The following is a 27,578-nucleotide window of genomic DNA, read 5'->3' on the forward strand; positions in this document are numbered from 1 at the left end:
GAGCAGTTGGAGGAATTAAACAGCACCCTGTTGATTTGGAAGAAGCTACAGCTATACATCCCTATATAATGAAGCAGTCTAGGGTAAGAGGTGACCTCCTGAAACACAGCACCTCCTCAGCACCTTCCCCAGATCATCACTAAACCACTCCCAAGCCAGGGATGACCCTGTTTGAAAAGGATATGTACACAGACACTTTCAGGAGCAAATGCAAAAGCATATTTGGCTCTACGAAGCACTTAGGCTTGGATTGTCATTATCCCCGAGCTGCTGGGAAACAAACCACTGGGGAAGGGGTATTGCTGTTCTGCACCCTCACAGTTCCATGCTGAGGAAGATCAAGTGTTCATAGCACGAGAAGTCTTACATGAGCATTTGCTTCTCCCACAGGACTGGCTGGACTTGCTGGACACCAGGCTGGGCTCACAGTCGCTCCACTGCTTGTTGACTGGGAGTACCACAGAGATCATGGTTACATGATGTACCTTTGACTACTACAAAGTGGCCTGAAATGGTTGTCTTCTGGTCAAAACACACTAAAGGGTGAATTTTTCTAACCATAAACAAGGAAATTATTCCCCTATGGGTATGCAAATTGCTACTCAGGAAACAGTCTGGGCTGTTAGGAGCTATTAATGTGCACAAAATCAATACCCAGGCAGTTTGTCTGCTCCATTCAGAGACAAATATGCTTATGAACTCTACACAGTACAGCTGGTGTCCATCAAGCTATTGTTCAAGACTCTTTCAGGGTCTGTGGACAAGTTTTAAGGAGTCCATAAAGGTCATCAGTAAGCTGGTATTTACTGTACTGTTATTCTCATCTCCACCAACAATATTTAGAAGATCTGCAAATCAGAAAAGACTGGAAAACAGTTATCTAACTCCATCCAAGCTTGAGAAAGGTCAGATTTAGGTATCTTCGAAGGGTCAAATCTATATAACACCATTTAATGTCATTTACTCTTAAAGTTGAACTGACTTTGGTCTAGATATAGGTTTCCTGCTTCTGCCAATCTTCTGCATGAGTACTAGGAAGTCTTTACTAGGAAGAACAATAACAGACACCTAAAGGAGAACAAGAACAGAACAACCATATACTCTGTCATCTTTTAACCATTTCTGGCTCTTGGGGTCTACTCAGTCTGCTGTGTTTTGTTTATTTAGCAATCTGCAATCGATCCCTTTTCTACCTTACCAGGTCACCTCTTATTTTCATTCAAATTTCTTGCATCTCCACCCTCCTTTGTCAATGACCTCCCCAGTTATGCTTCTCCTTGCCTGAAGTACCACCTCCTTCTTTGTATTTTGAACCTGTATCACAAGAGTCTCATTGGATTACTCCAAGTCTAGGTACCCAAGAAGAAACAGGTAATGCTTAATCCCTACTCAAGCTCTCCATGCATTTCATAATTAGGCCTCGGTCATACTTTCTTTGATGTCACTGATGATCCTCCTTGCCTTCTCCAAACATATTCCAGCTCTAGTCTGAAAATGAAGCACCAGGACTGCAGCAGTACCTGAGCTCTGAGCAGAGCCTAATATTTGATTTGCTATTTAAATTGCCACTGAACACTGAGCCAAATTTTTAACTGACTTCTTTCCATTCTATCAGCTGGCCAGAGACTCTGCCCACTGTTTCCCCTTTTTAACCATGCCAGGACCTTCTCTTTTATCCCATGACTGTACAGTTTCCTCTAAAGCCTTCTGACCTAATCAAAGAGACTCACCATTATCATTGTGCTCGTTTATCCCTTCAAAGAAATCAGTTTCCTAAAGCAAAACCTTTCTTAACAGAAACCTTGTTGACTTAGATTGTAGAAAAAGATTCTTCCCCCAGAGGGTGGTTGGGCACTGAACAGGCTCCCCAGGGCAGCAGTCACAGCACCAAGCCTGACAGAGCTCAAGGAGCATTTGGACAACACTTTCAGGCCCATGGTGTGACTCTTGGGGATGGTCCAGTGCAGGGCCAGGAGTTGGACTTGATGATCCCTGTGGGTCCCTTCCAACTTGGCATATTCTGTGTTATTCTGTGAAATTTTTTGTATTTATCAGGCCTTCACTGATTAAATTCCTTGTTATACTATTAATTGGCCTAATGCAAACGTCAAATTTACCAGACTGCAGTACCTTAGGTACACTTGTGGAACCTGTTTTAAAGAAAGGCACCGCGCTCACTACTCCCTAGGCTTCAGGCACCAATGGAGGATGATGTTAATTATACAGTGCCATAAGTAATCCCACTATTTCCCTTGAAGTCGTGAGTGAATAGCACTCAGTTCTGGTGACTTGTCAGCATTCATTCCATATGTCTGCAACACAATTTCTGCCACACTTATTTAATAGGAGAGATGCTTGTCTGTCTTTGATTTCATTTCTTATAATTCAATGACTCTCCAAATTGTATTCTCTGCTGGGACCACTAATTCACTTCTGGGAAAATCATTACAACAGACCAATTACAAGAGCAAATACAAATGCTGTACTCAAAATTACTACGTTTATACTCCTCCCTGCTGCTCCCTCTTCCAGCTATTTCTTTTACACCTCTACTGTCCATGCATATTCTCTAATGCATGAAGACTCTTATGGACCTTTATGGTAAACAGGGCTCAACTGGTCAGTCAGCCTTGCACAGCTTATACTTCCATCAATCCATCCTCTAAAAACAGACTCCCAAACTTACCCTAAACCTGACTGGATTAAAAAAAAACTCTTTTTTTTTTCCCCCTGAACAGATGATTTATCTGATCAATTGCCTATAACATACCTTGGCATAATACATCCACCTGTAAAACATACTGGCAGTTGTGAGTAATCTCATTTCTACACATTGCTGCAGGTTTTGAGCACCACTGATGAAGGGCTTCAGGGATGGTATCTGTAATGAGAGTGTTTTGGGACAGCAACTTTCCTCCAAAAGAGGAGTCAAGGATCATGTGGGCTGAATGAAGAAGGGAAAGAGATGAATTAAGTAGGCAAGCAGGGTCAGGCTGACTCTGTGGTTTGAAATACAGCAGCTGAGACAACCAAGGCTTTGTAAGATAAAAAAAAGATGGGTGTGAACTCAAATGTGACAGTGAGAGCATCCAGGGCTCAAGGATTAGAGACAGTCGTGGCTTTGGATAAGTGACAGGGAGCAGACAAGCACATGTACTCACTGGTTAACAGTGCTGTCACAGTGTCAAGGTAAAAGAAAACAAATTCTGTGCATGAACCATTGCCCTTGATTCCTTCAGCAGGACACAGACTGGTGCATCCAGTGGGGGAAACAGGGTCTGGCTTTTTCCTTGACTCTTGTCTCATTGACCTCTTCCAGTGTGACTGCATGGCAGACAGAATGTCTCCCCAGTGGCTAAATGCCACATACATGGACTTACCTTTGTGGCTTCCAAGTCAAGAAGCAAGAAAAAGATGTGAGGAGTTAATTTGGAGACTGCCATTGAGCATTCCCGAGGTGGTGAACTTGCTGGAGCAAGATAGCTCTCTTGGAAAGTGCCCAGGTCAGCTCAGTGGCAGCAGGACAGTGCAGGACTGCAGCAATCACCTCTGAGGAAGAAAAGGTGCACTTCTGCAAGTGGACGTGGACTGTCCTAAGAAAGCTGCATTAATTTCACATCAAATATTTCATATGAACACAATAAAGTCCAAGAGGGCAGCCAGTCTTTTTGACGAAGAAAACACAGCACACTTTAAAAAATACTGATTTTATTCATATGTTCTAGCCTATTCAACACTGGATCACACTGGTAGGAACAACCACAGATATCTAATTACATGACTTAAAAGGTTCTTGCCTGTGCAAGGTTGGGTTTAAGTCAAGCACATATTATGGCACCATCAATAAGGACAATGATTGCTTTTCAAAGCTCAGTTGAGTCCCATCTCCCTGATCAACTTCCAAGCCTAATAACCTCTTCTCTCACTGTGTGTGGGACTGCCTACAAAGAACTTGGATTCTCAAAGCCTGAATCCAGCAAACAGCCTGAAGCATGTGCTCCATCAAAAAATTCTCTACACCTCACGTTCTCTATTGGAAAGGCTTCAGGTTTTCATTGAAACAAACAAAAAAACCCCACCATCAACAATTGCTCAGAAATGTTGAACCAGATTTCTATCAAGCAGCTCCAATAAGGGAGCTGGAATTACTTATTTCACCACATGGTCTGGCCTGCAAATTCCAACTGTCTTCCTTGAAATAATGCATCAGAACCAGGTCTCACAGCAAAAGCAAAGCAATCCTGTAACTATCACCCCTGCTGATTGTGTGGGCACACAGCATGGTCTAAAGCCTCTGACCGGTGTGCCGTGTGCCTGAGGGGTATCCATGGGCTTCTGCAGGATAGTTATGCTTTTCCAAAGGCAGCCTGCACCTAGGCTGACTCTGAAGACAACTGCCTTTGCTGTCCATGGCAGCTCTGGTCACTCACTGTCAGCCACATGGCAAGATCAGGATACACAGAGACTCAGAGAAGTCCCACAGTGCAAGCTGGCCGGCACTAAGACATAGAGTAGGTCTCTTGGGAACATGGAGTACACACTGCCTAAGGACCACAGCCTCACATCCACGCTCAGGACTACTCAGAAGACCTGCTCCAGAAGCAACTTTTAATCTGGCAGCTCAGGGTTTCTTTTATAAGCCTCTGTGAACCTGACAGGTAGTCAGGATGTCACAGCTTGTCAGAGTTCAAACCCTCAGGTATTACAGCCCAGCCTGTTACAGCTGCCAAAGCAGAGTGAACTGCCTTCTACCTCTTTTCCCTCACACATTGACTGTGAGAACTGCCAGACAGGCTAAACGTCACTCATGAAAATAGAGAGGGTGTTATTGATAAATAGCTCTAGGGAACTCAGTGCCCAGCATCCATCAGACTAACTTCTGAAAATCCCAGTCATCCTGCTTACTCCACTCTTCTCAGTCTCTCCCCTTCCAGAATCAATTCTTTCTACCCATCCTCCCACTCTCCTGTGCAGAGAACTGGTAACACACACAGGGTGGATCCACATGTGGTTATGGAAATTTGGCTGCATGACTGACCTTTGCCACTGCCAAAGGGAGGGAATTCCAGGCCACAGCATCCCTCTCTGCCCTTCCCTTTTCAATCCTAACTGGGTTTTCAAGCAGTTTCAGCACAGCACAGCATGGACTTGTGGAGCTTGAAAAGCAACAGAGGTTCTTATCACAATGGTGCAACAGCAGAAAACTTCAGAGCATTTTCTGGGAATGCTGAGTACAATTATATCATAATTTCAGAACTGCCTGGCTATTGTGTCTTCTAAATCACACAAAAGACTACCACAAACAGCGCTATTTTGGTGAAAATCTCTATGACCACTGAAACTAAGTCACTAACTCCTTTAGAGCAGGCAATGGACTCACATGTTCACAAGAACTGACTGTACATACACTGGGCAAGACGCTTTGTAGGTAAATGAGAAACACCTCTAGTTTGGGCCCATCCCTTACACAGCAGATATTTTGCATGAACAGGATGATTGCTACCTGTAGAGCTATGTGAAATACCTACCTTTTATCTGAGCTATGAAATCACAGTTTTAAAAAGCACAGTAACCCGAGGGCAAAAGACAGGCAGACAAACGGACAGACTTCGGTGACTTGTTCAATTCTCTGGAGAGAGCTCTTCTAAGGGATGACCTTACCCATTTGCCAGGTCTGGATCTTCCACTTGAAAAAAAAAAGTTTAAAGGAAGTTTCAACAACAGAGTCTTTTGGAGATGTCCTGTGTCATTTCCAGCTTCCCACAGAACTCAGTGCTTGTCTGGGGTTTTTGACGAACAGCTCATAAATTGCTGCAGTTGAATCCTGTTTTATTTGGTTTTCCCAGAAATGAGACACATTTGAATCTTGTAGGGGATTCTCCCTGCCTCCTTCCTCCAATCCCTGTTCACATCTAGTTTCAGTTTCTCTGAACTGAGAGTGTTGACCCCTTCAAAATCAACAGCACCAAGAAAATCGCAAAGCAAGGAAAACAGTTTCCTGTCCATAAAGGTCGGATTCCCTGCACACAGGGAAACATCACCAACTCTACAGTAGGAAGATGCAACACCTCTTTTGCAGCATCCTGACAGCCTTGCAGCATCCAGAATCCAGCCTAGCAAGGAAAAATAAAAAAAGCTTTGCGTTAAGAAAAAATGCCCAAGACAAAGGTGTTATTTTACACGGATCACAGTCAAGACACGTCAACCTAAGGGTTCATTTCCTAAGGAGAACGTTTGAAAGGACTGAATTCGAGATATCTTGTCAACATTACTGCAGCTGGCTAAAACAGAAAGTGCTACATTTCTTTGATGCCTAGTGGGATTGGTTTTGGGGGCGATTTTTCCTTGCGGCTGCTGGGAATTATACATCTCTCTTCTTGCAGGAGACGAAATACATTTTTCATACATTAGAAGGTTACAAAGTTTGTTAGGATGCATTGCAGTGCTATGCTCTCCAAGCACGGAGACATAAGGTCTGACTTTTACTGTAACTGGGACTTTGGGAATTCCCACAGCCATTGGTGTCTAATTTTAAGTCCTTTTGAGACAGATCTATATTAACGATTTGGCTCATAAGCCCCTCTCCTCCATGTCAGGGAAGTCTCTCAGAGCAAGAGAGGGAATTTAAAATTGAAAATGTTTACTTTATTATTCTAAATCAGATCTGAAACAATTTATTAGGCAACAGATGGAAAACAGGTTGGGTCTGCAAGAACCTTTTGTTCTTCAGAGACTTCTCCATTGCCACGCTTTCACGCAATCCATTCTAGCTGCATCTAAGTCCATCTGTGCTGGTTACACATGGAACCTACAGGGCTGTTAATAAGTTATGAAAAATATCAGCAGTCCTCAACAACAAAAGAGGGAGAAAGATAAAACATAACTGGTTTTATGCAGTATTTTCTACAAAGACAATTCCATTCCTCACTCAGTGCAGGAGCATCAAAGCAGCTTATTCCACTATGAAAATCATGCACTTTCTAGTTCCCTGTGCTGCTGCAACTCCTGCTACTGCTTGACAAGGACTCAAGTAGCCAGAAAAAGAAAAGGAACAGGCTATAAAAAGCATACCCCGGGCCAGAAGGTTGGCTGTAACATTGCCAAAGCCCAAAGGAGCAGAAAGAAGTGGGAGAAGCATTAGAGGCTGGAGAAGCCTTCTAAGTGAAGGAAATTTGTCAAAAGCTCTATCTAGATTCAGAAGGAGAAAATGTCAGAAGCACATAAAATATATAAATACGTATCCTTATATAAATATATATTGACATATTCACACTCACACAGAAGGTACATATTTAAGCAGTGATTACAGATACACAAAGATGTGCAAGATATTACAAGTAAGAATTTGTAAAATGCATTTGCTCCTCACGAAGTTTTCTCAGGGAAAAAAAAGCCAGGTCTACCAACAAAATGTATGGCCTGTTTCCTTTGAGTTCACAGAAATCTCTGTTTTACAGGCTAAATATAATGCTGATCTTCAAAGCAAAATTCCCTCAGTGAGTTCTCTTTCATGTTAGCTTTTTCCTGTGGATTTATATGCTGGAAAGTTTTCAATCCAGGGATTACAGAGAGTGAACAAATTGAGATGCTAAGGCTGGTTCACAGTTCTCAAAAGATTCAGAGCAGCAGTAACTCTGGATCCCAATGATTGCTTGGAGTTTGGTAAGTCAGAGACCCCATCACATAACTCAGGGGCAGAGCGAGATGTTTGCAACAGCTACATTAACTGAACCTATGACAAATCCCTGGATTTTCCTGCAGAGGGAACAATCCCAGCGGTCTTTGGTTTGATTCTAGTTTTAGTTTTACACTGATGTATTTGATGTGGATCTTCCCCAAAGTCAGCAGAGATGTTCCACTGGTAAAGGGGAGAGGACAAGAGTCTAAATATTCATTATGTGATATCGAGGATCTCCTTTTATGCATCGTGGATATTAATAATCCAACAAATGCTTAGAAGTTGTAAAATCCTGATCTACAGGGAGAGGATTCCTGCTCCTTTACGGTTTGCAAATGCTCTTTGGCAGTAAACAAGACTCCTCTTGCACTGCAAGTATCGCATATAATGTCATCTGCCTGTTCAAAGTAAGGGTCGTGCAAAACTTAAAATCAATAGCAAAAGAAATGGGGTCTCAGTAGATAAAAAGAGGAATGACATAAAAAGGTTTTCGGGTTTGGCATGAAAAAAAATTTCTTGAAGTATTTGTAAATCAAAAAGCCCAAATTTTTCTGTACCATCTTTTGTCATCTGTTCTATAAAAAAAAGGAATTACAGGGATCAAACACTACAGCATTAAGCAGATGTCTGCAAACGGCTTAGAAAGTATGAAAGAGCTGTTATACTCAGTTATAGTATAACACATAATCATTTAAAAATGCAAATATTGGGAAAAACCCAAACAGGGTAGCCACAGGACAGAAAAACTCACATTTTAAACCTGTCATATAAGCAAGGGTTTAGCTTACACATCACAGTAGTGAAGGACTGACATGAAATCAGAGACTAGATCCAAGTTTATAATAGTGCTTGAAGGAAGGCACCGTTAAACTAATGATTAAAATAATGATTACTATCACTCACACAGCAATAGTAAAGGCTTTGAATGGGCCAGAGGAATGGCAGATGGATCAAAGAAGATTTTTCTATGTCTATAATTCTATAAATGTAAAAGCAATCAAGCATTTAAAAGGAATGGACATGAAGAAAAACAGGAAGCATAAGACAAATGAAATACCAAAGTACTCCTTGCCAGCCTATGACTTACTCATCACTGTTATTGCTTACTTACTTTTAAATACTATTTTAATGTAAAGTGCAAACCTAAACCAAGAATTTCCAAAGTGGCCAGGGACTGAATTTCAGAAAGCAGGTCCTGCACAGAAACAAAACCTACTACATTGCTGTCATTTTTTACAAGGTGGACCTCACATATACGTAGAGGGATGCAAGGGATTTATTTGGGGGACACATTTCTCTATCCCTTATTGCCCTTAATTTTGAGAGTCTGATACTGATGCCTGAATTCATAGTAAATGGCTCCTCACTCCTCAGTGAGGCTTTCTGAGACCAGTGACATGAAAAAAATGGATTATGTTCTGGAATGGGATGTAAACTCACCTGGGCAATTTTTCAACCCCATTTCAGACACCTTCTACATTTATGATTTGAAAAGATTCATGTTTAACACAGAACTGACTCCTGCTAACGTGGAAGATCCTTGAATCCTTCTCAGTGATGACAGATCCAATCCCATTTAAATTCTACGTGCAAGTAAGAGGGAGATCTACAAACAAGAACAACTCCTAGCAAGTTAATTGAGAATGATTTCAGGCTTTGAGTGTTTCTGGGGATAGCAAAGATGTGAGGAAAGTTATTTCAAGTGGATGTAACTCCACTGAAGCAAATCTTACTTGCTTTCATTTTGACAGACCCGTGTCGCAGTCAGGTTATTACACTGTGCAAAGATAAGGGAGAGATGATTAAACAGATCAGATCCAGTGTATTTATAGTGCCCATCTTAAAACAGAAAAGCAGAAAAGACCAACAGAGTTGTGTATTGAGCAGTTTCTAATGAGAGGATGAACTCCTTCCATGTCCTGCTACAGTAAAGGACACTGATGCAGTGGACACATAAAATCAGCTGGAAATAAAATAAGTGGAAAGATGCAGAACTGCCTCATGTGAGATTGGTAGTTTTAGCTTGATTGAGTGAATCAAAACATTCAGGGGAATCCCCAAAACTCCATTATCCCTCCCCAAATTAAATCTCCAGTTTAACCCCAACACAGGGCTGGCCATATGCAGCTCACACTTCTCTCCCTGGGAGCCATCTGGAACTCCCTTGAAGAATCTCGACTTTCAAGCACATGTTGTGTTTAATTCCGACATTGACAGCCAAAAAGGACATTGTTGGATTTAATGACACTGTGCAAAGACTATATTGACTTTCTCCAGAAAATGGGTGATGTGGCCAAGTCCCGCCTCCATTCTGTTTTACGTGTCTAAATCCAGTCCAAGGCCAAATGCTTGTCCTCAGCTGCCACCAAAGCAGCTCTCGTCTCCAAACTTCTGGAGACAAAAGAACACTGGTAGAATGACAAAACAAGGCAGGTCCACCACGTTACCAGTGGCAAAACTCTCACCCAGGAAAGAAGGAAGAAGTGAAGAGCAGGAGGTCTCATTCCATTCTCCAAGGAGTACTCTGGAGTCAGACTTCCTCTTCTGCATCATTAACCCTATGTCCCACAGAGCTTCAGCAGCAAGGACAGCATCCTACTGTGCCCCTGCACCAGCCTCCTCTGATGCCTGGTGGCAAGGGGACTCTCCCAGCACTGTGGGTCATGCTCACTGCACAAAAAGAAGCTGCTCTCCCTCTCTCATGTCTTGAAAGAGTCAGTCCACACTGATCTTAAAAAAAAAAAAAGGTTTCTCTGTTATCAGGGGAGGTTTCTGCCCCTAAGTCCTGCTTCTGCACAGCCAGGGTGTAAACCTGCATGAACATTGTGGAGGGTCCATGGCACACCCCAGCACTGACTATTTAGGTAGATCTGTAGTAGCAAATGAAAGGGATTAAAAACTTTAAATGCTGAGGCAGAAGATGCTCCACATGTGAGTGGAACTTTCATGGCTGGGCTGGTTTTGGCTGGGGCAGAGTTAATTTTCTTCATACTGACTAGTATGAGGCCACGTTTTGGGTTTGTGCTGAACACAGGGTTGATAATACAGAGACATTTTCTGTTGTGCTGGCACAGAGACGAGGCCTTTTCTGTTTTTCCTACCACCATGCTGGCAAGGAGGCTGGAGCTGCACGGAGGGTTGGGAGGAGACACATTTGGGAGAGGTGACTCCAACTGACCAAAGGGATATTCCAGACCGTATGGCACCATGGTCAGTATATACAGTGGGAGGAAGACTGAGGAAGGTGTGGATGTTTGGAGTGATGGTGTTTGTCATCCCAAGTCACTGTCAGGCGTGATGGAGCTCTGCTCTCCCAGAGATGGCTGAACACCTGCCCGCCCATGGGAAGCAGTGAATTCCTTGTTTTGCTTTCCTTGTGTGCATGGCTTTTCCTTTCCCTATTACACTGTCTACGTCGACCCAGGAGCATTCTGGCCTTTGCCCTTCCAGTTCTCTCCCTGATCCCGCTGGTGGTGGGGTGAGGGAGCGGCTGGGAGGGGCTTGGCTGCTGGCTGGGGTGAAACCACGACAATGGCCAAACCCACCACTGCCAACACCCTATCCCAGTGCAGGTCACACATCCAGGTGTTGGCTTGTCTCATACCTCCATGGCCCACAGGATGGCACTGTGACACCCCACAAACTCCTCACGGGCTCTCAGTGGCACTTCCTGACAGCAACAGTCAGTACAATGCAGACTTTTTCATGCTGCAGGTTCTTCCTTTGAATTTTCAGGCTTTCCAGAATTCAGTGTAATTCTACGGATTCTCCCATGCTGGTGCTTGTCTTTGCCCAGAAATATCACCTCCCTTCCTGTGGGCATTTTGCTTGACTAACAACAGTAATCTTATCCCCAGAAAAGGCTCAGCCTGGAGAAAAGGAGGCTCAGGGGAGACCTTCTCACTCTCTACAACTCCATGACAGGGGGTTGTAGCCAGGTGGGGGTCGGGCTCTGCTCCCAGGGAACAAGGGACAGGACAAGAGGAATTGGCCTCAAGTTGTGCCAAGGGAGGTTCAGGTTGGACATCAGAAGGAATTTCTTCACTGAAAGGGTGGTCAGGCACTGGAAAGGGCTGCCCAGGGAGGTGACAGAGTCCCCGTGCCTGGAGGTGTCCAAGAAATGACTGGATGTGGCACTCAGTGCTCTGGGCTGGTTGTCAAGGTGACCTGTCAAAGGTTGGACTTTATGATCTTGGAGGTCTTTTCCAGCCTTAATTATTCTATGATTCTATGAACAGCTATTGCTCACAACACACTTGGTGTGTTCAAAGTACTATATAAAACCAACTTCAGTTCATAACCTTGCTATTTACCACACCATTTGCATTTTACTTCAGATCACTGCAAAAACTTGTAGTTTTTGTAGCCTACAGCTTTCCAGTACCGACTGTCCAACAAGCCTTTACACACACATTCATGGACACACTTGGCACATACACTCTTGTTCAAGCATCCACACAGTTTTCCAATCCTTTCCCATTTGTGGAGCCAAACCACAGATATTAAAATTTGGGCTGTGCATCAGATTTCAAAGCCTTCTCATCAGCGTTTGATGAGCCTATGACACAGGGCTTAGTTTTTTCCCTTGATTCACAAAGCATCCCTTCAAGAGAAATATTCTGGGAGAACTGCAGAGTCAATGATTTTTTAAATTAAAATTCAACAAGATATGCTTGTCCTTATTAAAATTTTTGAAAAAGATCACGAAGGTCAATTATTTCAGCTTAAAGTAGCTGAGAAGATGAAGCAACCTGAGTTTTACTCAACTTGAATCCAACTTTCCTTATCAGCTTTAACTTCAGTTGCTAGCCCTTGTTAAATCCTCATCTGTTTTATCTTCACTGCTGTTTTAAATGCTTTTTTTCAGTGTACCCAGGAAACCAGCACACAAAAAACCACCAAAACATTACAGCTGGGTCTGCAGCAGAGGTAAAGACAACAGTTGCCAAGGACAACGGCCTGCTGAGGGACAGCAAAACAGCCATGGTCCTGCCTTCTCTCCAAGTGTTGGGAAGCCAGGATTGGATGATGATAAATGTGGAAAAGGGCCCTGAGGACAAGGAAACTTCTACCATGGTTGTGGCAGTGGTAATAGTCCATTCCATTCCTTACTTCTCCCCTCCTCCCAAGTGTCTCTAGGGTTCCTCTGGCTCAGCTTGGCTTTCTCATTCTCTCTGTTCCTCCCCATGGCTTAACTCTGGTACCACATATCCAGCAATATTTAATTTTGCCCTTGCAGCTGAGGCACATCAGGCTGGCACCATAAAACATTAACAAACCCAAAGCAACTGTACGAATTTATAGGAAAGCTGCCATGCTTTGACGGAGTCATGGAGTTAAAAGAAATCACCACGAGTGGAAGGCATTGCTTTGGTGGACTCCACGCCTGGAGGTGTGTATGAAGGTGGCAGGGTGCAGGTCACACGCTCCAGGACCAGCAGAGCAACAGCCACCTGGGCACAAGGACTGTGATCAAAAACAGCCACGCAAATACAAGTGATAAGTTCGGATCTCCACTGTTGGTCCAACTGTTTCACCAGAAAAAAAACTTCCCAAAGTCCATGGTGTGTTTAGCCTTTAACAGACATTATTTTAAGTGCTGTCTTCTACCAGATTTCTGGGAGTGTGAATTTATGGTATCTTCTGACTGCCTGGCTGCTTAGCTAAGTATTTATACTCCCACTGTAGTTGCCTGAATACCCAGTAGTGAGGCTTCTGATTATTGACAGAAACCACGGAAAGAGGCATAGGGAAATATTCACAGAATCCCAGAATGGTTTGGGTTGGAAGGGACCTTCAAGATCATCTTCCAACCCTCTGCCATGGGCAGGGACATCTTGTATTAGACCAGGTTGTTCAAAGTCCCATCCAACCTGGCCTTGAACACTTCCAGGGATAGGGAAGCCATAGCTTCTCTGGGCAATCTGTTTCTGTACCTCACAACACTCATAGTAAAGAATTTCTTCCTAAAAAGATACTATTAATAGAGGCAATGTAACTGAGGGTCAATTAAAGAGGGTCAACATCCCATTTATCCTGTTTCCAGCTGTGAAAATAATGATGCCCTTTATGGAAGTTACAACCATGTGAAATCAGAAACAGGTTTACAGAGAAGCTCCCTAGAGTTCCCACAGTAACCAGCTGCCCCAGCTGAACATCTAGGACACAGGGTGTCCAGAGAACGTGGATGTTCCATCCCTGGAAGTGTTCAAGCCCAGGTTGGATGGGGCTCTGAGCAACCTGGTGTAGTGGAAGGTGAACCTGCCCATGGCAGGGGGATTGGAATGAGATGATCTTTAAGATCCCTTCCAATTCAGGCCATTCTGTGATCCTAATTTCCCAAGCCTGCCTCACACCATCTGCTTGTGACTCCCTATAGGAAAAACATGGTCATTTGCATTACCTGAAGACAAGTAAGTTTACCAATGGATACACTAATTGTTCCCATAGAACCTTATCACTGATGAACACCCAACTGCATGCTGAGGAGAGAAAGATTTTATTTCCCTTCTGCAGCTAGGGGAATTGAGGCACAGGAAAAATGAAATGTCAGATGTATACCAGATCCAGACCCAGGATGTGCCAGTGAGCATCAGCCTACCCACAGACTGGTGTGGTGCTGGGGCAGATCTGACAGTCAAAACTCAAAATACTCAAATAGAAACTTCTGTTATGCTTTAAAACACTGGATTTCCAGGATAAACAGGTCTTGTTTCCTAACCATAATGAAAATTGACCATCTGAAAAAATAAAGGCTTCTAAAGCACCCTGTACCACACTGCCTAGTTGGCATCAGAAGAAAAATGTGAGAATTTGCCTCCATTTGCCTGAAACCAAGTCTCTGCATGAGTAGGACTGTTAAAATATTTCAGCCATCAAAAAAAAACTCCTCATGCATCATGGTGGGCACAAAGACATGGCAACAGTCCCTCTCCAAAAACATAAGGTTTTTGTGAGACTCATGCCTTGCATGAAAGACTCAGGCACCTAAATGTGCTACAGGACAGAAAGCAATTTGCAAGAGGATTCATCTGGGCCTTTTTACATATGCTTGTCTCTGAATCACCAATATATGACTAAATATAAACCATGAAGAGCCATAATTGCTATTCTATATATCCTCCTATTCCTCTGAAAGATCATAAAGGAAGAAAAACCAGCAAAGTATTTAGGAGGATTAGTTCCTAACAATGCCAATGAAAATCTGCAGGAAAAAAACCATCTTGCCAGATTCAAAGTGCAGATTTCACTGCTCAGTACCAGCAGTTGGAGAGTTGATACAAATCTCTGAAAGAGCTTGTGAACTCCTCCCATCTCCAGTGTATCTTATGCTGCTGCTTTACCACCGTGGTCCCTGATACCAACTTATGAGGTCTAAGAGAAAAACTTGCTCGAATTTCCTCCTCTTGAACTAGCTATGAGAAGTTGATATCAGCCTCTTATCTCCACAGAGCATTCCATGAGCTCCCAATTTACCTCACAGTAAGTCAGCTCTGGGCCATTTGTCACACAGAAATATTTTGCACACTTCTAATTCACAGGGCAGCCCAGAAGGGAACGGAGAGTCACAAATAAAGGGGGTTGCACCAAGTATTTTGTATTTGAAGTATTTGAAAAACTTCATCATCACTGGTCTACTCTGGCCTCCAACTGGAAGGTCTGGAGACACACCACCCATAACGCTGCTGCTTCCTTTGAGAACGCACGCAGGGTCACTCTGAGGAGAAAAGACAATGCAGAAAGAACCGTGTCTTGTCGATACCACCTAAGGAGTCTTTCTGCTGTGCCTTTTGCAACCAGATGTGTCTATCTTGCATTGGCCTTTTTAGCCACCAGTGTGCTTGTAGCAAATGTGGGTAGAGCCCTTCCCAAATCTTCGTTTGCGAAGCCCAGCCATGATGATGATTTGAAAAACAGAAATCAGAGCCAACAGAGCAGGACTTATTAGCATTTGGGTATTACACAAGTCTCACACACAGGGCCAAATATCTTCCTGCGTTTCTTTGATCCTCATTGTCCATCTGCTCGTTACTCCTGTTATGGCAGTAACACAACACTGTGTCCTGAGGAGGAGGGGATCCTTACCATGCCTGACATCATCTAGGTGCTAGGGAAGAGATGGGACATACTCAAAAAGATCTCCATGTCTAAATGGTTTAGGAAAAAGAAACTAAACAGCCTAATACTGCCCTGTTTTATTGCCAAGGCACTGAGATATGTGGGACATCCAAAGGCCCTGTGACAGTAGTGGGGACTGTCCCCTTGACACCAAATCTAGAATTTAATTACCAAGACCTTCCTCATTAAGAGGTCCCTTAACTAAAGAAAAGCTTCACATCTCTTTTTGCTGAAATTACTAATAAGCAGAAATGCCAGAGCAAGAAGTACCAGTGGGTGTTTTTTGCTGCTACGTAGGTTCTGTGACTGGGGATGGAAAGATGCACCAGCCTCCAAACTCCATCACAGCTTTGTCACAGCTGCAGCTGGCTTGATCAATGTGTATTCAGGCATCTTCTATGGAAATGTTGATTAGTGGTTACCATGCAAAGAACTCCCAACTCATCTTCTCTGAAAACCCCTTAGTTAAGTGTTAATGGCACTTCAAAAATCTGCACAGGTTTGAGGTTTTTTTAAAGAGCCAAGAAAAAGATAAGTAAGGAGGGGAGCTATAGCACATTCCAGATAGTGACTTCTCCCTCCATTCTCAATTCACCCAGAAATTTTTCAGTAATAATTTTTTGTGGATTTTTCCCCTTTCCGTTTTTTTCCCCCTATTACTCTCCAAGTAAAAGTTCCTAAAAGATGACCAGCTGAATGGAAAAAGGAGGAGTTCAGAATTCAAAATGACACGTCCTAGCAAGTCAGACTGTGCTGTAAAAGCATTCTGGTCTCAGAGAACTTTTTTACCTGGGTAGGTTTTCCAGCTCAGAAAAGAACAACTGGCTTGGTTCAGCCACAGCCAAAGCACTGGGACATCCCTTCTGTCACTAGTGTATCCATGACATTTACCTTAATTCAAGGAAGTCTTGGAGCTGACACTGGAGCCACGCTGCTAGTAACCAGAAACAACCAATGGCTACCACTACATTGCTTTAGATTGGATAGTAGGGAGAACTTCTTCCCTGTGAGGGTGGGGAGGCCCTGGCACAGGTTGCCCAGAGAAGCTGGAAGTGTTCAAGGCCAGGTTGGATGGGGCTCTGAGCAATCTGATCTGGTGGAAGGTGTCCCTGCCCACGGAACTAGATGATCTTTAAGGTCCCTTCCATCCCTAATCATTCTGTGATTCTATGCCTCTATTTTTTTCTATTAACCCTGACCTCTCCCATCCCATGTAGCATTTTTCTGTACAGCATATGAAGCTTGCTGTCCAGTTTCAGGGAAGGCACGACCAAGATCCAAAGAGTTAAGAGCAGGAAAGATATAGCCCAATTTGTTTAAACTTAGTATTCCCTCAAAACAGAGACTCTGAAACCAGCAGATGTACAGCCAACCTACCATGACTGCAGCAATTTTCACGTAGCTCTAACAGCAAAAACCTGTAGGAGGGGTAGAGTTTGTCTCCACATCTACCTCTGCCACCCTTCTGTTGTTATATTATTTAAGACTTGCAATCACATTTCTGCGGTTTAAAACACTCTGTATCCACACAGAAAACATCCAAGCAAGAGGAAGCCAATGCAAGCTGGAATGGGAGAACGGTCGAGAATTTAGGACCAGCACTCTGCATGAGGAACCTGATGACCACACAAACCTCTCACTAGCCTGGATTCTGCCCCAGCCCTGGCACGTGAGTGTGATGTCAAGGATACAAAAGAGCTGAGCATGGCACAGCACGCAGGCACTTGCCTCCACCTTATGGTGTGACAACGGCACACCCTCCTGAGGGCTCCATAGCAGACACGCAGACAAAAGGACTGTGGTCCAGTTCTGCTTTCAACAGGGATAAATTTGGAGTCACTTCACTGACGTCAGTGGAGTTATTCCAGAATTGCACCCGTGTAAAAGAGGGCAGCATCTGCTTTCTGAAAATGGATGCCATCAAGCTAATTGAAAACAACAGATGCATCAAGGAGCAGCAAGAAGAGAGGGTAATGCTCCAGTTTTCTTGTAAAATACCATTTAATTTCCTTCCAAAGAATGTAAGAGTATACACCAACATATACTGGAGTATATGTACACCAGTACATATACATATGTACACCAGTACTACACCAATATGTAGTCTAAAAACTAAACCTTTTGTCAGTGTAAAATTGTATACAACCCTTCAGGTGAATGGAATGTGTACCTGCAATACCTGAAGAGATTTACTCTCGTCATCTGCATTTACAGTCCTCTTCTTTGGGCCTGATTCTTCTCTCACACTTAAATTAGGAGTCATACCACTCATATTCTTAAGAAAGTATTTATCTAACCTTAAGTAGAGAGCAGAATTGAGACCTCTGTTTTCTTTAAACAAACAACAGCTGAATTTGGTAATTAAATGGATACATTTGTGATTTACGACATTTTTTGACTAAAAGCCTTCCAAAACTTTATACCACTGAATAAATATCTTAGTGAAAATAAAACCAAAGAAGGACTTACTGAATCTTCAAGGATAAGACAAAAGTTTCCCATAGATCTTGTCTCTAATAAATAGTCAACACAGCTTCAGTATTTGGGGTGACCATGGAAGTTGATGAGCACTTTCTCTTCTGTAAATCCTGTCTTTCTTTTCACTAAGAAGTACTTGCACATTGCTTCAGTCCCTCTTATTAATTTGCACTACAGACAACATGGATATTCCCAATGGTGAGAGTTTATCAGTGAACATTTATGCTTTGGCAATGTAAAACCCACACTGATCACAGGCATGTGTTTCCCACAGTGTAAAACTATGCTATGCTATGCAAGCTCTTGTATCAGCCAACAAGCCCCAAACAGACTTCCCCGGATCACAGGAAAACCCATGGAAAGCATGTGGAATTAACAGGTACTAACAGCATAAGCTACACTTGAAAACAATTAGCGCAGTCTCTGTCTGCTTTCCCAAAAAAACCCATTTTTCTGGATTTATCTCCCTGGCAAGGCTTGTGTGTTACTTAGGACCTGACCCTCCAAAAGAAGAGCTCCTTCTTGAAGCTAGCAGGCAATTTCCTCACCAACTGTCTTTGGTGGCAGCTAAGGACATTCAGCATTCACAGGTTCCTTTCATCAGGGGATTAAGTCTTTTCATCCTGCAAACACCTGCTCCCCTCCTTCTGTGTAAAGCAGGTGACTGCAATTCAGGCATTAGACTGTGAACCTGCTGATAGCATGGCTACAAATGTCTTCAGAATAGGATCTGTCTCTAGTGCAACTTCAAAGAGCAAGATGAAGAGCTCAAGGCTGTGCTTTCATTTACAGCAACGTAAATAGCGCTATCTTGTGCTTACAGGGCTGCCACTGAGGGCAGGATCTTCTTTAGTCTTAAACTTCCCTGTGGATTTCTCCACATACTACCACCATTAAGAAACAAACAGACAAAATGCTGCTGCTCTTATTTCTGTCAATATAAACTTTAAAGAGAAGCTTAACTTTGCTGAGGAGCTCAGTAGACTTACTTGGACTCAAGTCAGATGAGCACTTTTGGGAAAGCTGTGGTTAACTCCTGCTGTAATCTGCAGATCCTTCCCTGGTGTAAACAGGACCTCAAGAAAAGAACAAACAAAAATAAGCAGTTTAACAAACAGTACATAAGCTTTGACTTGATGCAGAAGATTGAAGTTGGAGCCCGATATAATCCAAGGTAGTTGTACTAAAAGGAGTTTTGCCAGCTTGAATCAGCAGATGGTGAGGATCTGGCTCATACTATATTTTTGTAGTTTATAATTATCTTTCTTTCTTCACCTAGAACCAGATTCTCCCTTTAGGCTGCAAATCTTAATTATAAAATCCTTCCTCATTAGTTTCAAGAAATTCTTAGTCATTAATTTCATAGAACAAAAAGAAACCTTACCTATTTTAGCTACAGCAGCTGATGCTGGAGCTGTTTATTCCTCTGCTTTCCGGGTTGATGCTGTTCTTTCCATCACTGTACAGAAGACACTTCAGTCCTTACCCTCTCTCTTACTGCCCTGAATTTCCTTTATACTCACTCTTCTTTATCTCCATAGGGATCTCTGTACACTGAACGAGAGGGCCAAGGAGAGAACACCAAGTCCAGTCACCTTCACCCCCATGGCTGCTGTAGCAGTGAGTTTTTATCCATGAAAGAAAAGGGCCAAACAGAAAATTGCTCAGAAATCCTGAATTCCAACATTTTCCACACAGGAGCAGAATAGGAATTTCATCTTGGAAGGAAGTGCAGGAATCTACTGGTAATGCAGACCTTGAAATATCACAAAACGGGTCTTCATGCCTTTCACACTAACAGTCCTTTAAGTGGATTAAAAAATGGTGTCCTCAGTAGAATTCTTTTTCTTCCTTCCCCACCTCCAAGGAGATGATTTCTGCCCTGTCCTGCTTTGGTGCAAAACATCCTGCGGGAAAATTCTCTGGGGAGCTGATTGTCACAAACCAGCCAAGGGATCAGGAAGGAACAACAGTCTTTTCTACTGCAAAACTATTTCCTAGTGAGACTGTTGAAAGAGGAATTTCTGGTCTTTTCATGTGATGCTTTAGCTTGTGTTCCCCCTCACTGGGCACTACATCCACAGGCCAGTTGTCCCTCAGCTCCTTGACTGAGTGCTCAGATTGTCCCTTCACACACTCTCCACCCCCCCCTGTGTACAAGTTAAATCTCTTCCCATCTCCAGGTTTGCACTCCCTTCTTTCAAAGGCTGGTAACTGTCCTTCCGAAGTTGGACAAGACAAGTTGTACATGATACAAGGTGATGGGATCATCTTCAGGAAGCAAGGAAAATGTCTGTGAAGATGAGGTGCTGATATCTGAAAACAAAATATCCAACGAGGGCTTTTGCTTGTAGCCACAGTCACAGCGTAGAGAGAAACAGTCCGGGAGGTTGTTATGGAAACAACTCCCTGGAGGTGCCTACTTGGCTTCACAAGGATGTGCTCTACCTTCACAAGGAAATAGCTTCAGAAGGAACAAGACAGATTTGCATTTTGAACATTCAGGGGTGAGTGCTATGGGCTGAGAACTTGAGGTAAATTTCTTGAAAGCATTTCTGTGATTTGGTGACAATGAGACCTCTGTAAAGTCGATGGCACAGGTGCCACTATGTCATTTCAGTCACAAAAAGAAAAAAACCAACAAAAAACAAAAAACCTTAATAAAAATATCAAATTCCACAAGCTCTATAATATATGGGATTATTGATGACTCTGGGACTTCACTGCAGTTCAGGAGGTGCTTAGAGAAGGATTTACATGCCCAAATGACTCCCAAGGTTACAATTTCCACACTTCTGTTAGCTTTTTGCATTTCTCTTCGCTCTAACGCAGAAAATCCAGGGAACAAACACCACTCCTGCTTTGCACATTTTTACATGCACTTTCTTTTGAAAAATTAAAAATGTGGATGACAAAGTCTGCACAAAGCTGCCTGTTTACAACAGAACTTCTTCGCATCTTGGGTATGCATGCCCCTCATCTGTATGGACTTTTAAAACCCACTAGAAACTCACTGCTGAATTTCACCAGAGAACAGGAAATCTCTTTTTTTGCCGGAGTTTCCATGCCCAGATGTCTGTCATGTTGGTCAGGAGAACAACCTGTTCTGAGCAGGGAGGGCTCCTGCCTGGCAGGGGCAATGGGGCCAGGCTGAAGGGAAGAAACGAGCACAGGAATTTTCTGACACAGGCTCAGCGTGCGTCTCATGACTCCTCCCGAACTTATGTTTTAACCTGAGTTTTTTATATCTTCCTTTGGGGAAACTTCTATCAGCTGATATACTCAGGCATAAAATATCCCCAAACATGGGCATTCTGCTAGGATAGGGTAGGAGCCTTGAAACATTCCTCTTAAACAGCAGGTTCTTTGGCTGGTTTCCAGCAACATGAAATTCGGAGGGAAGTCCCTCTCTTGCCCTCACAGTAAAGATCTCATTATAGTGACCCTGAAACACAACTAACAACAACACCAGCTTTTTACTCAATAAACTCAATGACCTGGACTTGGGTCTTTTTAGACAAAATCAAGAGATGCCACCATGCTGATCTTCTTCCTCAGTCCCACTTATTCACCAGGACAACTTACCCACCAGCTGATTACACTCTTCAAGGGATGCAGAATGGCTCCCAAGGCCCAGAGCTTCACAAACCTTTGCCTCAATCCCAAGGAAGCAAAGAGAAATTATACATTATTCAGGCACACTCCTCTGAGCTATGAGCCCTCACCACACCACGCCTGTATGTCCCAGACTGACACAAGTGGCATTTTCCTCCTGATTTCAGAGAGAGAGAACAGAGATTTTAATACAATGGTTGTGTGCTGACCCCACGGGAGATCCCCGCATGCTAAAAACCTTGGAGAGGATAACAGGGCTCTGGAGAAACGGAGCAGAGTCAGGATTTGCACAAACAACTTCTACCATATGACCAGGGCCCAGATGAGGAGAGGCCACAGTAAAAGCACTCTAGGCATGGAGCCATATCTCAAGATGACTGAAAACAGGCAGGGTAATGAAGATGCAAACAGATCCCTTCTCACAGCCAGTTCTAACTATATTAAAGTATATGGATGGAGCTCTGAGCAACCTGATCTAGTGGAAGGTGTCCCTGTCCACAGCAGAAGGGTTGGAACCAGATGATCTTTTAGGTCCCTCCCAACCTGGGCCATTCTACGATTCTATGATATGCCTTTAGCATTCTCAGTCTTATGGCTGAAAAGCATTATAAATACATAAAATGCATTCTATGTATTTTGCACCTGGATATTATGTCTGGTTTATGTATTCCATGCGTCACATGCAATATGGAGTACATTCTAATATGCACATCATACAGGATCATGCAAGGCATTAACGGCTGCCTTTGCTTTCATACACATGCAGACATGTGAATGCAAAATATACACTTAGATTTCAAACAAGAAAGGCTTTTCCTTGCAGAAAAATTTGCCAGTAGAATCTGAAAGCATCCATTCCCCCTTTTCACCTGCTGGCAGCAGCTGAAACATTTTAAAGTTCGATGTAAGGCAGAGCTGACTGAAACTAATTCAATGATCTCAGAAGCAAAATGTGCATCTTAAGACACAAACCTTGGCAAACCCAGCACTGCAGGCCAAGCTATGCATATCATTGCTGGCATATACTGCTCTCATGAAACCCAGTGCAAAAAACACTGCTGTCCCTTCTATCCATGGAACACCAAACACTGGCTGGATCAGTCATACAGCAAAAGCATCCCTTCAAGGCTAGTTGCTTCTCCCCTCATTTGAAACCGTTGGGTTTGTGCAGATAGCTTAGGGAAGTTTGTAACCACAGTCTCCAATGTTAACACACTTACCCTGAAGCAATTTATGCCTGTGAGTCGTTAAACCTTTGAGATCCTCCCACAGCACAGGTGCAGCTGCCTGTGGTCAGAATTTTTCAGCCTTGTCAACAAAATACTACCATGCAAACTTCCCTCAGCTATACGAATGCTCAATGTAAAAAAAGCAGTGGAGTCAACTGTTCTCACATGCCCAAATACAGAGCTGGGTATCTGAGGCACAAAGTACATCTTATTAAATGCTATTGTGTGGAGATAACAAATGGATTTACTCAAATGCGCCTTGCATCAGAAGGCACTTACCACTACGAAGATTAAGTTGGTACTATAAAGGCCAATTAACATCAGGGCACTGGCATAAATAAGGCTGAGATAAGCTCAAAATACAGAGAATCATCACCAATACTGTTGACTGCTACAAGCCTGCTTTTGATACATGGTATATACGGTGACAAGCAGCAAAGAGCCTTCAGATCCATGCACCTTTTTTTTTTTCTTCTTGAAACACAAACCAAAAAGAGCATCTTCAGCATGCCAAGGGTTTCAAAGAAGGCAGGCATCTGCTTGCTGACCCTCCCCTACAGCTGCAGAGCTCGCTGTGCTCCTGGCTGCAGCGTTTCCATTATTCAAAGGCAATGGCATGGCAGGCGTGACCGATCCCACAGCCAAGGGCACCGCGCCGGCACAGGAACCAAGGGCACAGCTTAAGCCAGATGTTTGCGGCCCCTTAAACTGTTCACTCTGCTGAATCCTTCAGCCGAAGTAGTGGCAAGGGCTTCTCTGCCAGTGGAGTAACAATGCTTGGTTTCAGAGCAAGTGTTGGGTTAAAAGCAGTCTTCAAAAGCAGAGAAAGAAATTCACAGGGGAGCAGGGATGACAGCTAGCACTCCACGGAATAAAGCAAGAACGTTTCTGGCCGCACACAGTAATGAGAAACAGCAAATCAGGACAGAAGAGCCCATTATCACAATCATTCTGTTTACGGTATCACAATTCACAGTCTGGCATGTAAATGCTGAATAGATCCAGCTGCTTGTAGGAAGGCTGCTGTACAGCAGCTCGCAGCTCCATGTCTGGACCCAGGAGAACATAACTGATCACACCTCTGTCAGCATCTTCTTCTCTTTAAAACCCTGGTTACTGGGAGGAATGAAGTTGGAGTATTTCATGGACTCCAGGTCTTCTGCTTCCAGGAATTCAGATTTGCTGAGAGACTGGTTACTGTCCCCCTTCTTAGGCTCAAAGAAGGGTGACTGTTGCTGGCCACAGGTGACGTGGGTATACTGGCACTGCTCCTCATGATCAGTCTCTCGGTGGTAGAAGTAGTTGAAGTTGGACACAATGACAGGGACGGGGAGGGCGATGGTGAGCACACCTGCAATGGCACACAAGGAGCCCACAATCTTGCCACCAATGGTCATGGGATACATGTCCCCGTAGCCCACGGTGGTCATGGACACCACTGCCCACCAGAAAGCATCAGGGATGCTGGTGAACAGGGAGTCAGGGTCATCAGTCTCTGCAAAGTAGACAGCGCTGGAGAAGAGGATCACCCCGATGAAGAGGAAGAAGATGAGGAGGCCCAGCTCCCTCATGCTGGCCTGGAGAGTCTTCCCTAAGATCTGAAGCCCCTTGGAATGCCTGGAGAGCTTGAAGATCCTGAAGACTCTGACCAGACGGATGACCCTGAGGATGGCCAGGGACATGGCTTGCTGCTGGCCCCCGTTGTTGCTGCTGCCCCCAGATTGTTGCTTCTGCTGCTGCTGCTGGGCCAGCTCGGTGCCCAGGGTGATGAAGTAGGGGATGATGGCCACGATGTCGATGATGTTCATGATGTTGCGGGAGAACTCGGGCTTGCTGGGGCAGGCGAAGAAGCGCACGAGGAGCTCAAAGGAGAACCAGATGATGCACAGGGTCTCGATGAGGAAGAAAGGGTCCGTGAAGAAGGGGCCGGCGCCGGCGGCAGGGCGCAGGGGCGGCGGGGTCCCGCTCGGGGCCGGCGGCGGCGGCAGCAGCAGCGCCTCGTCGCCGAGCGGTGCTGCCTCCCCGAAGCCAGGCTGGGCGCCCTTGGGCTCCTGGCGGAACTCCGGCAGGGTCTCTAGGCAGAAGATGACGATGGAGATGAGGATGACCAGCACGGAGACGATGGCGATGGCGCGGGCCGGCCCAGAGCTCTCGGGGTACTCAAAGAGCAGCCAGACCTGACGCTGGAAGTGGTGCTGGGGCAGGGGCTTCTCCTCCTCTTGGATGAAACCCTCGTCCTCCCGGAAGGTTTCGATGGCCTCCTGGCCCAGCTGGTAGAAGCGGATCTCCTCCAGGAAGATGTCGAGAGGCACATGGACCGGCCGGCGGAGCCGCCCCCCGGACTGGTAATAGTAGAGGATGGCGTCGAAGCTGGGCCGGTTGCGGTCGAAGAAGTACTCGTTGCGGAGCGGGTCGAAGTAGCGCACCCGGCGGCTGGGGTCGCCCAGCAGCGTGTCGGGGAAGATGGAGAGGGTCCGCAGCTGCGTCTCGAACCGCAGCCCGGAGATGTTGATCACCAGCCGCTCGCTGCTGCAGCAGCTGCCGCCGCCGGCGCTCCGCTCCTCGCCCGGCGCCTCCGCCTCCGCCTCGCCCGCCCGCGGGGCCGCCAGCGCCAGCGGCTCCTCCGCCCGCATCCCGCCCGGTCCGCTCCCTCCGCCTCGCCCCGCTCGCCTTCAGCGCCCGCCGCCCGCCGCCATCCGCCTGTTGCGCCTCGGGGCGGCCGCAGCTCCCGGAGCGGCTCCTCCCGCGGAGCCGGGGGCACGGCGGGGCTGCGCGGCTCTGCACACACACACACACACCGGGGGACGGGGAGGGGCACGAGCACACGGCGTGACACGGAGGGGCACACGCAGACACACGCAGACACACGGAGACACACAGACACACAGACACGCAGACACAGCGCCCGCGCGGGCGCGCTCAGGGACGGAGCGATGCGCGCACCCAGCACGGCGAGACACACACGCGCGAACCCGCGGGCGGGGGATGCTCGGCCCCACCTCTCCCCGGCAGCAGCCGGATTTTGCGGGGAGACCCCCGCGGGGACCGCGCTGCCGGGCGCAGCTCTCCTGTCAGCCGCCTCTCAACAGCTCGTCCGAGGGGCGGCACCGCCCCCGCCCTTCTCCCCCCACCTCTCCACCACGGAAACCTGCCCCTCCAGCCAAACCCCCGAGGGGGGCTGTCCGACAGCGCTCAGGTCTCGGCCGTGGGACCCGGCGGACCTCGGTGCTGTTCCCGTCCCTGCCGCAGGCTGGAGTTGACCTTGAGCCAGGCGCTCCATGCCTGTGGCTCGCGGACCTCCATTTATAAATGTCATTGCCATGATGCAAGCGCGGCGGTGGCACCGGACCATCCGCAGATGGAGACAACCTGTCACGGCAAACAGTGCACCTGGGGGAAAGATACGGGTAAATGCAGTTTCCTTCCTCTTATTTGCAGGGGATAGAGTTTGCCCCTTCTCCCAGGTACCAAACAGGTGAGCTTGCTTTTTTTTTATTATTATTATTTTTATTTTTTTTTTATTATTTTTTTTATTTTTTACCACCACCCAGTCAGCACTAAGTCTCCCCGAGAGCCAAATCTGCATTTCAGAGGCAGACTACCAGCTCTTTTGGCTTTAGAAACCTGTGGCTTGCTCCATCCATGTCACACTTAGCTTCTGAAAGCACAGGGAAACTCACGACCGTGTACTTTCTATTGAAATAACTCGAAAATGGGGCTAACAGGAGAGTCTGCTTCCATCCTTCCCAGGGCAAGTGCCTGTCTTTCACTTGAAAGCCCTTTTTCAGTGCTAAATATTATTAACCAGGCTTTTATAATCATAGTATCTGATGCCTTTGCTGGCTGCAAGCCATGTCCTTAGCCTACACTATCTCATAGCAGCACATATCTAGAGGAAAACATTCCCCTCTTTACCCCTCCTCCCAGTTGCTCCAAACTAGCTGGCACTACCCAGTTCAGGCTCTGGACATTTCGACCAGCTGACTGTGGCTGCCTTGTTTGGCTCTGTCCTCAGCAAGGAGGTGAATATGATTTAAACGTCACTTAATCCTTTTTCATTTCTCACTCATTAGCATTGAAGATGGCTGTTGTAAAAGGAAGCATATTTTCTCCTTTATGTGAAGATGGCTGTCTCACAAGGAAGCATATTTTTGTTTCATATTATACATAATTGAGGTAAGGAAAAACAATTGCCCAGAGAATACACCTTTTCTTTAAAAAAAAAATCATGAATCGATGTTTACCTTTGTAATAGTAAAATGCTTCTTGCCGAAATTTGTTTTTCAATTATTAGAATGAATTATTCATCCCTGGGATTATTTGAATCATAATTATGATTTATTCATTTTCACGGTTAACTATTGAGAAATCCTTTAAAAAGAGCTTTTGAGAGGGATGGATGGAAAAGTTCCCAAGGTTTATAAGAGGATACAGGGCATGTCTACATTGCTGGGACTGAC

The 27,578-nt window shown here is 45.1% G+C and overlaps 1 protein-coding gene across 1 annotated transcript; it reads right to left on the minus strand.

The window, feature by feature from the left end:
* Positions 1-3,691: 3,691 nt before the first annotated feature.
* On the minus strand, positions 3,692-26,196 carry LOC135414063 (potassium voltage-gated channel subfamily A member 6-like). The gene is made up of 3 exons (XM_064654318.1): positions 19,659-26,196; positions 19,264-19,350; positions 3,692-6,113 (listed from the first exon to the last, which is right to left on the minus strand). Exon 1 carries the CDS (start codon positions 25,749-25,751, stop codon positions 24,192-24,194), a length of 1,560 nt encoding a protein of 519 aa, XP_064510388.1. The 5' UTR covers positions 25,752-26,196; the 3' UTR covers positions 3,692-6,113; positions 19,264-19,350; positions 19,659-24,191.
* Between the last annotated feature and the right edge of the window lie 1,382 nt (positions 26,197-27,578).

The sequence above is a fragment of the Pseudopipra pipra genome, chromosome 5 (assembly GCF_036250125.1).
Source record: "Pseudopipra pipra isolate bDixPip1 chromosome 5, bDixPip1.hap1, whole genome shotgun sequence".
Lineage (NCBI taxonomy): Eukaryota > Metazoa > Chordata > Aves > Passeriformes > Pipridae > Pseudopipra > Pseudopipra pipra.